The 17,591-nt window shown below is 31.9% G+C and overlaps 1 protein-coding gene across 5 annotated transcripts in view; it reads left to right on the top strand.

The window, feature by feature from the left end:
• The first annotated feature begins 296 nt into the window (after positions 1-296).
• Positions 297-17,591, top strand: part of LOC128179823 (protein psiF-like) — a 62,462-nt gene continuing 45,167 nt past the window's right edge. For all 5 annotated transcript variants that reach the window (XM_052847501.1, XM_052847493.1, XM_052847487.1 and 2 more), the window contains exons 1-4: positions 297-434; positions 1,156-1,209; positions 9,541-9,621; positions 12,525-12,644. In XM_052847501.1, coding sequence (XP_052703461.1) covers positions 386-434; positions 1,156-1,209; positions 9,541-9,621; positions 12,525-12,644 — 304 coding nt within the window. In that variant the 5' untranslated portion in view covers positions 297-385. The remainder of the gene's footprint in view (positions 435-1,155; positions 1,210-9,540; positions 9,622-12,524; positions 12,645-17,591) is intronic.

Raw genomic sequence — 17,591 nt, 5'->3', positions numbered from 1 at the left:
GTTCCTAAAGACAAACTTTAAACCTAGCCAGTAAAAAATATAGTCAGTTTTATCACGTGTGAAACATTCATTAAAATCTGTTCAAATTAAATAGTAAAAATCAATGAAAATAATAAGAAAAATCTTATATTTTTTCTTCCTCAAAATTTATAGTGATGAACCTAGGAAAAGTAGAATAGTGTGTTATTTTTACACTGTAAAGAAGAAGACTTATAAAAGAATAATAAAGAACTGTGCACTTCCATAGATAAGACATACCTTAAAAATCATACTTCAGTAGTTATTCAATACGATACTGTATATATACGCGACCCTTTGAACCTTCTCCGATAGCGGGGCTTACTTTTCATGCAAGCTGTATAACAGTATAGATCACATAACAACCATGATTCAACAATGTAGCCGTGTTTTTATGTTAAGCTTCTTGTTTCTTGGTAAGTTAAACTACGTTTATTTTTGTAAATTATGCAATTACAAACATTTTCTACGGTCCACAATATGTTAATAATTTCAAATAAAAATATTACTATCGGTCACTAGCAAGGTTATCATAGGCCACAGGAGAGGTCGATCTATACGTGGTCATGTTAGAGAGTGTACATGGGGAAACGAAACATAATAATTCATGAATCGATTGAATGTTTTGCTTTTTGTTTGTAACATTTGGAAAAGTCATGAATGAAAAATCTTTAAATTGTTCAATGTCAAATCAAAATAGTTTTTAGAAAAATATTTTGACTTTAGCATAATAATACCGGTATTAATAGGAAACCCTATTCAATTTTTGCTAAAATTAGTAATCCACTGGAGAGGAGTGTTAAAAATATAATACAAAATCAACTCAATACTCATTCTGAATTTAAATTTTCAAATGATGGATAATATGATAAGACAAACAAAATGCTGAGCAAATGATATGTTGTACAAAAGTACGGAAATGAGTTTACACAATTATTTGGCTCAGTTGTTACAATGTTTTATTGTGACAGCACATTCGATCAACTTCTTCGGCTATTGAGTGATAAAGCGTTATTTAATTAGCGGAATAATTTTTTTTCATTTCTTAAAATGCAAATTTTATTGAAACGGTTTTAAAATGGTTGCAGCCGAGTTTTCGTTTTGCATAAAAATTATATGTCTTTATATATTTTACAGATTTGACACTTTGTACCAGCTTTCGAGAATCCCGTCGATGGCTTCTAATTCCGGGTTTGTACAAATTATTTACAAAACTATATTTTTTTGTTTATTCTGTACACTAAATGGATAATATAAATTACCTAACCAAGAAACACACGGTTGCATTTTCATTATTTGATAATAGATTACCTAGTAAGACACAAAGTACTTGAACGTCACCGAGTTGTATTGTGAACGTAAGTTTCTAGACAAAACTGCATTTGATCATGATTTTATATTCACAAAGGTCGAAATGTTGTTCCCAATCGAGAACGTTTAGTGATCTCGATTACGTACAATCACAAGGTCTTTGATATGAATACTGGATAGCTTTAGAATTTAGAGATTGGACTAGAAGTAACTGAAAATAGTTTATCCTTATTTTTTTTTAGATTCTCATATTTCTAATGCAACATGGAAAGTTCATTATACGAAAGTTTCTCTGTTCTGTTTAAACAAAAGACGGACATTAAAACAGTTAGCCCTATCATTTCGATGAAGAAAAGATGTTCTAAGATTTAGTACATTTTCACTTTATAGCCATATTGACCCTAGCCTAAAGGCTGAACCCCTGATTCAGAGGCCATGAATATCACAATTTTGGTAAAGGTTTTTATGAGCATCATAGCTTTGCATTTAGGGGTTTTCAGCATATGCGGGAGAGGAAAAGATTTTTTTAAAAATTGCCTTTTTCGGTTTATTTTTTTCCTCCCCCAACCAAAGGAGGCCTTGAGGGTGCTCGTGGTTAGGTATATAACTACAGAAATTAGATCCCTCTTATCTTCAATTTGCTTCAAACAAAACGGGTAACAACTGGCCAAAGGCTTGTAATTTTCAAAAAGAAGTTAAAAATGTAAAATTGGTAATGAACCATGGATGTCGCACGGCGACGGATAAAGACCGATAGAGATAGCAATAATAATGGCTTCTAGAATCGATCTTGGAAAAAGTCCGATTTTTCAGAAAGGGCAATAAAACATTCACTTGAAAACTTGACAACCAACCATGATCTAAAAGTGGGGGCGCAATCTTCATTTGAAGGGTTATGGTTTATTTTGTATCAAGTATTCGAGCTAGGAATGAAAAACTTTAGACCCATTTTGGCCCTTTCTTTGAGAGGTCAGTCTCTTTTTTTATAATACGAAATGAAAGGTCTTTTGATTCTAAACATTTTTCTTTTAAACAGTGGTAAGAAACTCTTTTTCGTTTTTGAGATATCTGTGCAAGAACGTTTCAGGGGTCGACTCTTTCACTCCCTAACGGGGCCGTTTAAAGGAAGTTTAATGTTTGCATATTGTTGCATAGAATATTCAAGGCATGTTCTTTTTTATATTGCGTTTCAAAATATTTCTCCATTTTATAATATATTACTTATTTTAGATTTTAAAGATAAAAAATGTTGGTCTTCTAACCCTAAAATCTCTAATTATATTACAAAGGACTAAATTATTGTTTTGTAAGGGTAATTAAGTTACTATGAACATTATTTTTTCTACAGTTTATTAAAAATATTTCATAGTTTACAGTTATTTTTAAAAGATTATAGAACCATCTTGTTCTTTAATTTGAAGAGCCACCACCTTTATATTAGTGTCAATTGAAAGCTTTTCTCATTTTACACATTCTTTGTTCAACAAGTGACCAGAAACTATGAAGCGTTCTCGAGATTTTTGGATAAGAATGTTAAAGGGGCTATAATTCATTTTAATGACCGTTGAACAAAAAAAAAAATAATGGTAGCATTTTGTTATGCACAATATTTGGAGGATCCTTCTGTAATATTGCTTTCCAAAATATTTCTCTTTTTTGAGATATTGAAGATCAAAATTTTAGACATTTGGCTCCCTGAAATCCCTAGTCACGCAACAAAGGAGTAAACAATTGTATTGTGTAGGTAAATAACGTTACGTAGAACATAATTGCTTCTATAATGTATAACCAAATATTTTACAGTCAAAAGTTATTTATTTATTTTATTTGAAGACATTAGAGCACTCTCGACGCTTAATTTGAAGAATCAACCCCTTTTTTAAATGTCAAATAAAAACAGTGATTTTAGACACCTTTTTTTGATCTATGTGTTTTAACAAAAAACAAAACAAAACAAAACAAAAAAAAACCAAGAGGCTTGCAACATCGCTTACCTGAGCAACAATGGTTAACTACTTTGACTAAAATTAAAAAAAGAAAAAAATTATATTTAGCAAAGTAAGGTACCATGATTTTCTGATGTAAGATTCAATATCTTATAGACACACCTCACAGCCTTATTATCATAGTCGGAACATATTTAATATAAACGAAAACCTAAAAAACTCCGAGAACGTTTAAATACGTCATTCACGGGATTTTAACGAGACCAGTTTGAGGCTCTTGCAAATCGAGAGAGGAGTTTAGATCGAAAAAGTAAGTAAAAGCTTTTTAAATTATTTAAAGTTGCATATCAATTGTTTGTTAATGTGATTTCGAAGTTTATCTCGTTTATTATTGTTCAGCATGAACCGTCTGAACAACAGTTTTCGATTTTGTAAACAATCTGAAACGTGCTAGGGGTTAGTCATGTATCGGTAAGAACATACTCACGATGTTTAACTAGATAATTAATTTTTTAAAAACCTGCAGTGCAATAATTCCACTGTATGTGTGTACAAAAATGTAAATAAATAATGGTCGTTGTGAAATGTGACTTGAAAGACATGTTTTGATATAAAATGTGTATGCAGGTGTATTATAGTCAGTTTTTACACATATTGGTAACAAGCATACGTTAAAAAGATATAATTGTATATTTTTCCTTGAATATTTTTTACAGGATTTTTGTGTTTATGTCAATCATGCCTTCAGCCGTTTTCATACAAAATTTTCTCGACAAGTTCTTGTAGATTTAATACATGTTTCTTTTTTAAAACTGTTAACTTTATGTCTTATATATTCATCATTAACGATGAGAGTGTTTATGAATCAAGGGTCTGCATGTGTTATGTAAATAAAACAGTATACAATGCAAATTTTATAAACTACAGTTATATTAGTTATATGTCATTTCCCACTTAATGAGTTGTTATGGCTGTAATCATGGTAATGTTTTGACCCATGTCTCAGATACTGCATGTGCCCATAAAAAAGTGTAATCTGGGACACGCCCTTTTGTTTTGATAATGACAGCATTTAGCTTTGTAGTGTGATAGTGTATCTTTTTTTCTTCTAATCTACAGGTTTACCTGCAGCCTCCAGATGATCTGAAGATCAAAAAATATTGTCAATTGATATTGCTACTGATCCAGTCAAGTCTGCGGAAGCCTAGAAGGTATTTCTTTGTCATGTGATAAATTTACAACGAGTCCTCCATATGTACTGCATAGATATATTTTGTTTAAGCTGATTGAAAGCCAAGCAAGGTCATCTAAATAGCTACAATGGCTTGTGTAAAAGGGAAATGTTTGTATTGGCATCTTGTTGCAACACTGCATGATTATCGGTATTTGAAGTGGTGGGAACCTCTGAAAGGAATGCCAGGAGTTCGAAAATATTATAAACTTAACAAAATGTCTTTAACACTCTCTGAGAAAATGGGATTTGCAGAAATCCCGTGAATTCTTATGCTGGGAATATATTTTTCAGATTAGTTTTTGTTATTGACACAATTTTATTTTGGTATACATCGAATGTTGATAGTTGCAACTCATACAGACATTCATTTGTTGATATAAGTGTTCATGACTTTGATCTTTGTTCAATATATTTATTTTCTTTCTGTCCACTGGAAATCAAAATATCTGAACTTACACAAGTTGGTAACAAAGGCAGATGGTTTTTTGTGATTCTGTTTTAATTATTTGATTCATTACATTTTTCACGTGTGGTTTGGTCGATTGAAGAGCTGCAAGAGTAATCCTAAATTGCTCGTTTGCAGTATGGAGATCTCCGGTAGATCTACATTGTCTACTTTCCAAATAGCAAGAAAACGATGGAGATTTGCTGGAGATATTCAGGACCAATTCTGGAGGTAACAAATACACCCCCGGGTTTCCTCATTTTGTTGTTTAAGTGATATTGCTTTAAAAAGTATATCACTTGTGACTTTAAGATATAATAGTACATATTTCATTTGTAAAATCGTTTGAAAAATTTGAAGTGTTTTGTAGGACTGAAATGCTTTTGTGGCTTTTGAAATTACTGAAAGTGCATGCACACGATGCAACTATCTTATGACATTATATATAATTAAAAAAATCAAGAAACTGTGAGCTGGGTTTAGAATTAGTTGCAAAATGATGTTATACATATATGTAAAATATTAAAAAAGATTACCTTGCCAGTATCACTTTTTAGCACATTCTTGAAATAACTGCATTGAATATATCAGTATTTAATGAATGCACAATGTTGCAAAAAATGATTCTCTTACCACTTATTTTTATTTTATTTTAGTTTCCATACCATGACATTAATGAATTTTCTTGAATGGAATGTATGAAGGTTAGGATGGAACCTTATTCTGCCTTTTCACCAACTCACACCATCTTTAGAAATTTGAAGGAAACTTTATTGAAAATGGAGAAAGGCTAGCTAAAGCAGGGGACGTGCTCTTGGGAAGATTAGTTCCTCAATACATAATAATGACTTAAGGTTTAACTCATACGAGAAATTATTTTACTCTTGTGTCATTCCAGTTTTGAACTATGCATCCAGTGTCTGGGGGTTCAAACAATTTCAATCGATAGATAATATTCAAAATAAGACTATTCGTTATTTTCTTGGAGTTCATCGTTTTGCGCCAGCTTTGTCAATTTATGGAGACACTGGATGGATACCTAGTCAATATAGGCGTTGGATTAATGTAATTAGATATTGGAATAGAGTCTTGTCCTTTGACAATGAACGGATCACAAGAAATGTATGAAATTGATTACAACAGATGTAGGAATAATTGGTGTAGTGATTTAAAAGAAATTTTTCACTGCTTAGATTTAGATTACTACTTTGACTCTAGAATGATCGTAGACACAAATATAGTTCAATCAAAAATACACTTCTTCTATTCAAATTTCTGGAACAGTGAGATTAGCAATATTCCAAAACTACGTACTTACACACACATTCTAAAACAGTTTTTGGTAGAGAAAATTATGTAGTTTTAGATATGCCTAAACAATTGCGATCAATTTTGGCTCAGTTTAGATGTGGGATTTTACCATTGAGAATTGAGACGGGTAGATACCACGGTGAACCTGTTGAAGAGCGAATTTGTACTTTTTGTTGTAAAAATAGTATAGAAAACGAAATTCACTTTTTATTACATTGTCCTTTAGATAACGACTATAGAAGAATCCTTTTCGAAAGAACTGGGTGTAATCAATTATTAGATTTGTCAAATACAGATGCGTTAATTGTTCTTATTTCAAATTATCCTCGGCAGGCTGCCAAATACTTATATCATTCTTTTACACGTAAACTATCTTTATTGTTCAGAAAATAAACATACACTGTATTATATAAACTATGCAAACTCAAGGTTCTGAAGAAAGTTTTATACTCATACATGTATATTTTCAATCATATCTTTGTTTAATGTTGATGCTGTGTTATTTTCTTTTTTGTTTCATGTATTATGTGTTCAAAGTGGCATATAGGCCCGACGGGCCGGGTGATAAATCTATGCTGACTGTTGTTAATATTACACTTGGAAATGTATACACATGTCACTATAAATAAATAAATTACTTACTTACTTATATGGAGCCAACCACAGAATACTTTGTTCTAAACACATATAATTACGACGTATAATATACCATATTCACATACATGTAACATTTTTGGAAACAGTTATGAAACTTAGCATTACTATTTTATACAAATGTTTTAATATTTTCTTTTTGTATACAAACAAAACAAAAACTCTCAGTAACAATAGGAAATGGGCATAATATATGAATAAAAATTAATTTGAAAGCAGTCTATGATAAATACATAGGTCTATGAACAGAAGAAATTGACAGAAAACTATTCGGTTTAAGCCATGAAATACAAATATCAATATTTTCTAAGAATTTTATTTAATCTAAGTTGAAAACGGAATTTAAATATAAAAGTTATTTTTCTTCTTTATTCAAATGTTTGGAAAGAAATCCATTGAAATTTTTACCATTTATATCTAAAATTGCTGTAGTATATCCAATTGATTCCTGTAAAACATCAATTTAGTTTTTTTGAACAGCATGTCTATTACTTCTTTTTCTCAGAATGATGTATACAGGGTCTTTAATTTATTTTCATTTTATTAAACTAAATAGAAATAGGCAAACTTTTCATCGTTGAAATGGTATGGAGTTTTTTAAAACAAGTCTACCGGTGATCTTATTTTTATGACCTTTCATATGGAAAAATGACATCTATATCTTAAATTGCTGTACAGTATATCCTATCCATTTAATATATTACTTTATTTCCGTTGAACTGCATGTCTATTAGTTTTATGATTTTTGGGAGTTGATTTTAATCAACTCTCCTATGCAGTTACTCTGGCAAACCGAAAGTGAAACAGTGTTTGGACCTAAGCACAAATCATCACCGCTGACAAGACGTAGATCTTGAAAATAATAAATAAATTCGGTGTACTGTATGCTGTACCATTGTTTTTCAAAAGAAAAGTATCTTTAAATACCTTGAAAATAGTCAGATTTTATATAGTATGAACAATTCAATTGTTTTGTAGTTGCATGTATTCCTACGCTAGAGTTCAATATAGTCTCGTTCAACCAGACGCTCGGCTTAACGGAGACAGCCGAGCGTCTTGATAAACGAGATTAGAGTTCAATATTGCTTGGATCCAGACGTGTACAATTTTTAGAAACATTTCGATTACTGAGAAACAGTTTGATGGAATTGATTTATCTTTAAATATTACACAACATGATTCATAAGGGGTTTTCTCGAAATTCTTGTCGGAAAAAATTGACCGAGAACACATACTGATTATTTTATATGAATTGATTCAACAGTATCTCTTCTGTTATTGTGTTGAGTAAAATTAAGTTCGTCTAAATCGTTTAAAAGTTTGAATCATAGTTCTGAAATGCGGTTTCCGATTAAAATATGCAATTTACTATTTATTTCATTGAAATGGCGTTGCTTGATTTTATCAGCGACACCGTGTTTGAAACACAATAACATTATAACCACGCAGACGAATCTCAAAAAAATTTTAGAAATCAAATGTTGAAACCTATGGATAATGCGGACAAATTTTCAGGGTAGGTTTTCTCGTAAGCAGTTAACCCTTTCACACGCGCGTCGTATTGTGACGTAGGCAAATTATGTTATACGATATATGTGTATTTGTTTAGCCAACCAAATGGGGCATTATAATCAGAATTAAATTATGTAGTATAAAACAATATTTTGACATTCTATATTTAATCACGAAAAAGTACTCCCGGTACCTATAATCTATTTGACATCATTTTAAAGAGGAGGTCAAGAGCTTGTATAATGCCGTTTTTGGAGAGACTGTGTGCATTCTAGATATATCTCATTAGTCAAAAATGGACAAAACTGATATTTGTTACTTTTATCCTTCATATTTCATAGAAAATGATTGTTTAAAGCATGATTTTTCATTGTGTTTACTAAAAAATCAAACCCCGGTACACTCTATGAAACAAAGATATTGTTATGAAACATCATAAAGAGTTTCTATTTCGAATTTCATAAACCTGTAGTGACCTTTCATTTACTAGATCTTGACCTTAAGTTAGTTCTTGTTTATTTACTAACCATCTTTGAGTTTCGATATTCATATTTGAGTGTCAATGACACTCTAAAATGGTTAATAAACAGAAAATTGTAAACAATAAAAACAGAGGAAATGCACTAAAACAAAGAAAGAGCTCAATTTAATTTTAAAATCATATACATACCTACATATCTCGTATCTGAATAAACCCAAGCTGCTATTTTGACAAGCATTTTCTCCTGTTAAGAAAAACGGTGATCGTTGTAATTCAAAGCTCTATAAAAACTGACAGCGTTGAAATCTAAATCAAACAAGGTAATCGATCAGTTGAAACTTTCAGCAACCTAAACAAATCACGGACTGCACAAAACCATGATGATGCCATATAAGAAGACTTGGCTATTATTTTCATCTAACGTACTGATGTACACAAAAATATTTTTCTTACTTTTATACAATAACAATAATTTACTTTTACACAGTAAAAGTAACTTATGTAATGTTAATGTAGATGCACTTCATATATTCATGTATATTACAGTAACCTGTAATTTTGGTTAAAATCCGTGCTGTAAATGATATGACCATCATATGATAATGACAAAATTTGTTTTTTTGTTTAGAGTGTCCAGAGGGAACAGAGTTTCACTGTAATCATCATCATCATTCAGCAATACCGGATTGTGACTGCATAACCACACCTTGTGCGTATTATTCTTTAAAAAGATGGAACTAATATAGTGTATTTCAGATCTTTTGATATGTTAATTTTTTAGTACATTTAGTAAGTCCGTGTTTTCTCGATGAGGAAATCTGAATGGATATAGAGTCAAACTTACATTAAAAAACAGGCATCTCATGTCCGACATTCACCTTTTCTGGAGCTCAAAATATATTTCATATAATGCTTCGAACCAATAATTCGCCGAATTTTTTTTAAGTCAAGCTAATACCGAAGTTATAATTTCACTTACAGAATTGTTGGAAAGAAAGAGTCGTTTAGGTCAAACCTTAATGTTAAGGGACAGTATGGCGTAAGACTTTATGCCAAGTGTACCATAATTATAAAACATATGTTGACTTAACATGATTTCTTTCTAATTTGATCGAAACTAAAGCTACGTTGAGTGCACAGATCTTTGAGACCGACACAGGCTGACCTCATACTTTCAAGTACATGTAGTTGCTATGGACATTTTGTGTAAAGTTTTGACTGAGAATATTGATTACCTTTTTTTTAATATGCTAATTTTAATGATGATCCAAATCTAGAGATAAACAGTAAAATGTCGTCCTTAATGATCTAAACAGGCTTTGAACGGAGCAATGACTGCAGAAAAAACTGCGTATTTTTGTATTTAGCTCTGCAATACTAAATTCTTTCTTAATCACATGGATACCACGAAACTCATTTAAGGAAGAAGAGTGTTCGTCAACTCAATTGCAAATCTATCTTTATTTTTTTTTCGTTGTGAACTATAAACTGAATTCATTAAAAAAAATTAAAAATTGTCATATATTTTAGAATGAAAATTTTCATTTTTTCCTTTATCTTTTAATGAGCTCTTCTGCTTGAAGGTATAAATGCCGTTTTTTAGGTCAAGATCTAGTAAATGGTTCAAGACTGTCTTTTTGGTGCTACAACTTTAATGACGTCATAGTTGATTTAATGAATCTTTTCCCGTATTTTACGGCTTGAAAGGAATTATGTAGAAAATAAAACAATATTTTGACATCCTTAGTTAATCATGGGAAAAGTAATCATGTTACATATAATCAATTTGACATCATTTTAAATAGGTCAAGAGCATGTTTAATGCCGATTTTGGAGAGACTGTAGGCAATCTAGATATATTTCATTAGTCAAAAATGGACAAAACTCCGAGATTTGTTACTTTTATATTAATAGAATATGGCTGTTTAAAATATGATTTTTTCATTGTCTTTGCCAAACATTTAAGCCCCGGTACACCATATGAAACAAAGATATCGTTAGGAGCATCATTAACAGAATTTCATAAACCAGTAGACACCTTTCATTTATTAGATCTTGACTTTAACGGGATTTTTGCGATGTTAAAAGTTCGACCCAAATTTTGTCAGCTGAATGATGACTATACATTTGTAAAAGAAGAAAATTTTGCAATTTTCGGATATATATTAAGAAGGTAATAGGCATATTATGAATATGAATAATGGCGATTTACCTATGCATATTCACAAACGATTAATGTTTGAGGTGGATTTGCGGATGTGTGCGTGAATAGTAATTCAGAAAAGCAACATAAAGAACGAGGTATTACGACATGTTTACAGTTGTTTGAATTCATATGATGTATGTGCTGTTAACAGAAAAAAATACTAGATATTGTCATCTGCATTTTATGAGAATGGTCGATGACAGTGGGTGATAGCTCTTTTGCAACTTATAATTATTTTCATACATTTGACAACATATATAACATATACAAGTATAAATTAGAACTTCGAAATAATCACTTCTTGGTCGGTAAATAAATTAATTAGAGTCTATATTTAATACTTTTATATGCGTTTGATTTAAACTGTATAATTTGCAGAAAGTTTTTAACTTTTGTAGCTTAATGGAAGGACACAAAAATATCTTTCTTTTAAAATTTCGAGTTAAACGACATACTCGTAAATAACTTTAAAAAACACGATATAATCTAAATAAAATAATCACTAAATATAATCTAAAAATGGAGACAATCATCCAAGCCTCTAAGTGTATAAATAAATATGTATTAAAAAAACGCTTTCCCCTAATATGATTACTCTTGTTCTCATTTAATACTAATTATTAAGCTGTCGCGTTTATCAAAGCATTTTATGATTAGTATGATAGAAATTCTCCTACTAGCTGGCGAAATTTCGTTTTATTTTCAACATACCAATGAACTTTTGCTCTCTTGACAGTGCATAACTGCATTTACGTGGCCCTCTCCGTTTTTTTAATATCTGATGTTGACTGGGGAGGGCTACAGTTCCATAAGACCTACGTAATGGTGCAAAATTAATATTTTCAATGCAGCTGACTTCGGTCTGAAAAGATCGTTTTTATATTTGACTTCCTTTGAATAAAATGATTTGTTAAAGGTTGGCGGACAAATTCAACCTGCGTTGTTGGCATACACGAAAACTAACCGATTTATGGACTATACTTTACATTTTTGGATTAATTTATGCCATACATATATGTAACTACAATGTTTTAGTTCAGGTAAGAAATGCAAATGTTACTGTATCTTATATACGATTCGAGCCAAAATCGTTGCGGGAGTGAATTACTCCCGCATTTGCACCATTACGGAAATCCTCTGGTTTTGTAGCCCTCCCCCCCCCCCCAAAAAAAAAAAAATCAAAAAAAAAAAATCGGGAGAGGGCCACGTTATTGCAGCTAAACTGTGCACAATTTGAAAAGGGGTTAATTAGAATTTTAAAAGTTACCTCTCTATGACTTCATCTTTCATACCGTTCGAGAGCTGTTATAATTATAGTAAAAAGACAAAAATAAAACGAGACACAGAACCATACAGTTTAAACATATATGAATTTAAATATAATTTTGTGCATAATTTACGACTAGCTACAACGCCAATCTCGACCGAGTGCTCCTCTGATGTAAACTGTTCTGGTTTCAACTGTCCAATGCAACAATATCCATTTTGTGAACCCAATTTGGAAGGGTCTGCTTGTGGATGTACAGGTAAACACTTTAGTGTCGTATATAAATCAGACACAAGCTAATAATCGGCATATTTGTGTTGTTAAAAAACTGATTTTAGATATCTACTTATTAAACATAGATTAAACAAGAGGCACATGGGGCAACATCGCTCACCTGAACAACAATAACTTTATACATGTATGAGTGTTCAAAGGATATTGTGCAATATGGCTTCTTGGTAGAATTATACAAATATAGCCCTTTCATGAGGTCGATCCATAGATATATCGACTTCACATAAAAGCATATCGACCGAGCACGAAGTGCTTTTCTGTGAAGTCGATATATCTATGGATCGACCGAGCGAAAGGGCTACATTCGTTACATTATTTTCGAAGTCTTTTTATACATATCTCCATCCTTCAATCTAGCTTCCATGTAAAATTTAGCTAGCAGTCGTCCAACTTCTCGCACTCGAAATTTACGAAATATCCGCTTTCGACTCGAGATATTCCTGAAATAGCTTAACAGTTACCCTGTTATAGTGTTTCTTGCATCAAAATTTTCCATTATAACTTTAATTTCCGCGTCATTAATTGTCGCAAAACGACGATTTACTTTAACGTCTGCAACTTCCTTCTTTGTTGTTTGTTTACGCGGAGAGAATTTTGATTGGTTGGGGTGAATCAGGCCAGCCAATCAAATTCATTTTAACATTAGAGCAAAATTTTCCTTATCTATATTTAGAAAGTACAGGTCAATCCGAGTTTTTAAAGCTTATTTTTAGAAAGTACAGGTCAATTCGCATTTTTATACTTCGACACGTGATATCAAAAGAACCAATGACAGAATACGTTATAATGCATGAAAATAATATAACAAAATATATGTATTATTAAGTATTCGAATTTTACACTTATTTTTGCATACACTTAATCTTTGACGTATCGTTTTTACCGAAAATAAGAAAATCTTACGCAAGGTATTAAACTCAACTTTTGGTAGGGGTACACTGTTAACTTCAAATTCCCTATATTTCCGTTTTGCCATTGCCCCTTCCCTCACGTTGTAAAGCAATCAAAATATATGAGAGCATATAGGTACATTTTCTTCCTCAACTACTTACTAGTTATCGTGTTTTGAAAAAAAATATATTATAATAGTAATTGTACTTTATTTAAGGAATCCTATAGATGTGAAGAAGAAAATTGTATCTCAATGCGCTAAATTCCTCAAATTAAAAACATTCAAAATTTAATTGGTCTTCCCCATTAAAAATAACTGTTGTTTACCTGGCGTGAACTCGTGTGAATTTTGTAACCTTACTCACTTGATTGATGAATATGTGCAGTGTACACTCAAATGAAAAATGTTGTCTCGTGATATGTTAAAGATCTATTATAATCAATTTATTGACAGGCATATCACTCTATTTTACTAAGGCCCATCCATTATTTTCATCTTTAAAATAAAACACCAACAAATGGCTACCAACCAGGATGATTTTCCGATGTTATATTTTCTTAGGATTAGCGATAATGCTTTTATTCCCGTAACAGATATGTGTCAGAACTATGGAAACTGTTAACAGTGTCGTTTTATTTACTCGAGTCTGAAAAACTATCAAAATTGATGTAGATTTCATATAATTCATCGTATAAAGAAGGGGCCCAAGAAAGTTGTAACATGTACAGCATATCATCCTTTAAATTTTTTTGTACAAGTTTTTAACGTTTAGCGAGACATTTCTAATGATCAACCAAAATGTCAGAGTCAATCGTAGAATTATAAGCAAGATACAGAAAAACAGAATTCTGCTTGGTTTGAGTCAAATTTGTTTACATTAGTTTGTAACATTAAGCTTATATAATTTGATCGGGCTCGATGTTCGGATTATTATGTTTGTACTTACCTGAATAAACGTAGTTTAGAGTTGTCACAGACTTCTGTATACAGTATGCTAGATACGATAACGCAGCAATATTGAAACATAGTGTCAGAAGTCGAGAATCTGTGAGTATCACCCTTTCTTACGAAACATTTGTGTAACCAGCCACATTAAGTGATAATCATACATTTCGTTGTTCCTGAGTTCGTGCCAAAACCAAATCAATGGAAAACGTACTGCACCCCCCCCCCCCGAAACGATGATTTCGATGCCAGAAGTCTATCACAAACTTGGAAAAAATGGAAGGAAGAAGTCCAGCAATACGTAGATAATAGCATGGATAACAATCCGGAAACTCAATGCGCAAAGCTCTTGTTGTATTTTCTAGGCCGCAAGGGAAGGAAATAAACAGCACAATGAACTTCCAAACAACAGACGAGCACGGAAATAAAGTCAACATCGAAGAAAAAAACGTAACAGTAAATATGATCCTTGCGAAATTTGCGATCCAAAGAAAAATGAAACAGTAGAGTGGTACAAATTCTACAGTCGAATTCAGCAGTCAGGCGATACATTTGATAACTTATTGGCAGACATTAGAATCTTAGCGGACACATGTAACTTAGGAACGCTTAAGGAATCAATCATAAGAGACTGAATCATCTGTGGCGTAAGTAATTCTCGGCTCCGAGAGAGACTTCTGAGGGTGAGTGATTGGACAAATGCATACAAGATACAAGTATGCAGAGCAACAAAGGTCTCAAAGGCCCAGAATACGAAAATAGAACCTCAGGCAGCTGGAACATCTGTAGATGCTGTGAATTTTCATAAGAAGATTTTCAGCAAACCAACACCACAGCAACACCAGCCACAACACTGCAGACAAGATCCAATCCAGTGCAAGTACTGTGGGAATCGTTATGAAAAAGGAAAACAACACTGCAAAGGACACCAGTGTGGAAAATGTCATAAAACCCACCACTTTGAGAGAGTATCTAACTCAGTCAAGTCAAGTGTTCACCATATCCACCAAAAAGATGACAATTCCGACTCAGACGACTACTACTCTATCAACAGCGTAGACCTTAGATATAACAATGAATCAATTAATGCCATCAACCAAGGAAATGAAAACAAAGTATTTGCCTCCATGTCAGTGAATGGATAGAATGTTAAATTCCAAGTAGAAAACGTATTTTTTGGTTGAATACCGTGAAAGAAAATTCTAAAAAGGTGAAAATATTTCAATTATAATATACTTTAATGCACATTAATATCGACACCTAACGGGGATGAGAGGGTTGCTTTGAATTTCTCTCAGGTTGGGATACATAAATCCTATTAGCCTAGTCAATGTTCCCCTTTATTTATTTGACTTTAGTTTTGCACTAAAGCGAATATATTCACTTATACAGGGCAAAGTCTATAATGAAATATGCATGTATTTATCATTCCAACATTATATTTAGGAAATTTTCTTCAACTCAGAAATGAAAAGTCCCCAAGGTGTTTGGGCCTTGGGACTTAGGAACGATAACCCTTACATGAGGAACTTTCATACCAAATAAAATTTAAAATATTTTTTGTGTTTATTTGCAATTGTTTTCATTCAATTTTTTATTTCACATTTATTAAAATACATTTTCTTATAACATCAAGCAACTTTTTCAGATGATTTGTCAACAGAGTAAGAAAATATGAAAAAATATGTTTGGGGGAAATACTAAAAAAAATTGCAATAACAACATTTTTGAATGTTAAGAAGTGTTATTTTTTTTATGTGTCCGAAGGAAATATCCATCATATGACAAAATAATTTCTCTCAATTTGTTGATAGCTGTCTTTTTAAAACATATTTTACAAAAACACGAAAAAACATTAAAAAATTCTTTAAAAATACCTATAGTATCCCTTTGGTCATTTTAATATTTGATAAGTATATGTTTTGTGGTCTTCTATTGAAAATTGGAATAAACTGTGGGTGTATAGAGCCACCTTAAGGGGACTATCATCTGCAAGTGGGTGATGCTAAAACGCGGAACGGAAAACGGAACGGAATTGAAAACGTAAAATCTTATCTAATGTTATTTACTTCATATATTTGTTAATCATGCTAAAAACGATATACTTCATGTAGTTTTAAATTTTTTTTTGGAAAGATTAGCAATATTAGATTATTTATTCAAGAATGTTTATTTCCTCAAATTTAACAGTACATGCATTGACCACTATATTCTGTCCCAAAATATCATCGATTCACATTTTGCTGAATAACTCGATATTTATATATACCTCAGGGTTCAAGCGATTCTCTTTTAGAAGCATTAAAAATTCTTATTATTCTTTACTTAAAACGTCTTCTCTAACTCATCAGCTGGTTTCAATACACGGCTAAAAATAAAGAAGTTTACGGGGTTTTACATTTCAACAGACCCGGGTGATAACGTTGAAAAATTGTGCAAGGTCTTCTGATTGACTTCCAAATAGAGAAAAGACGTCAACATTTTCCATTATAAATTTCCGTAAGAAAACTGTTTTTTGTGAATTTGTGAATTTTTCCGATTAAAAATTGATTTGTCATTGAAGTTTTGTTGGTTATTTCCCGTTTCATCTATTTCAATTGCATCTTTTACAGGCATGTTTATTTTTTTTAAATCGTCAAAATGTGTTGCATGAATATTTTGGAATCGACAGTCTATAGTCCCAATTTAAAATCGGAAAATCAAACCAGGCAACATCTAGAGCTCTCTATTCGGACCATATGTATATAGCTACAGGAATGAACAACTGCCATGTTATGCAACCGTAAATAAAATTGCATTGCTAAAAATACTAGTTTCACAATTGCAAAATTCTTCAGCGTTCTCGATGCCAAGGATGGGTTCTGGCATGTCCGCCTGGACTACGAGAGCTCCCTTACAACAACATTTAACAGTCCTTTTGGCAGGTCCCGTTGGCTCCTCATGCCCTTTGGAACCAACACCGCACAAGAGGAATTTCAGCGTCGCCAACACCAAGCACTGGAAGGGTTACTGGGAGTCAAAAGCATACATGATGACATACTTGTGATAGAAGGAAATACACTGGCAGAATCCAAA

The sequence above is a fragment of the Crassostrea angulata genome, chromosome 1, assembly GCF_025612915.1.
Source record: "Crassostrea angulata isolate pt1a10 chromosome 1, ASM2561291v2, whole genome shotgun sequence".
NCBI classification, from domain to species: Eukaryota; Metazoa; Mollusca; class Bivalvia; order Ostreida; family Ostreidae; genus Magallana; species Magallana angulata.
Note: the sequence above shows the minus strand (reverse complement) of the source record. Positions and strands in the feature narration are given on the sequence as shown.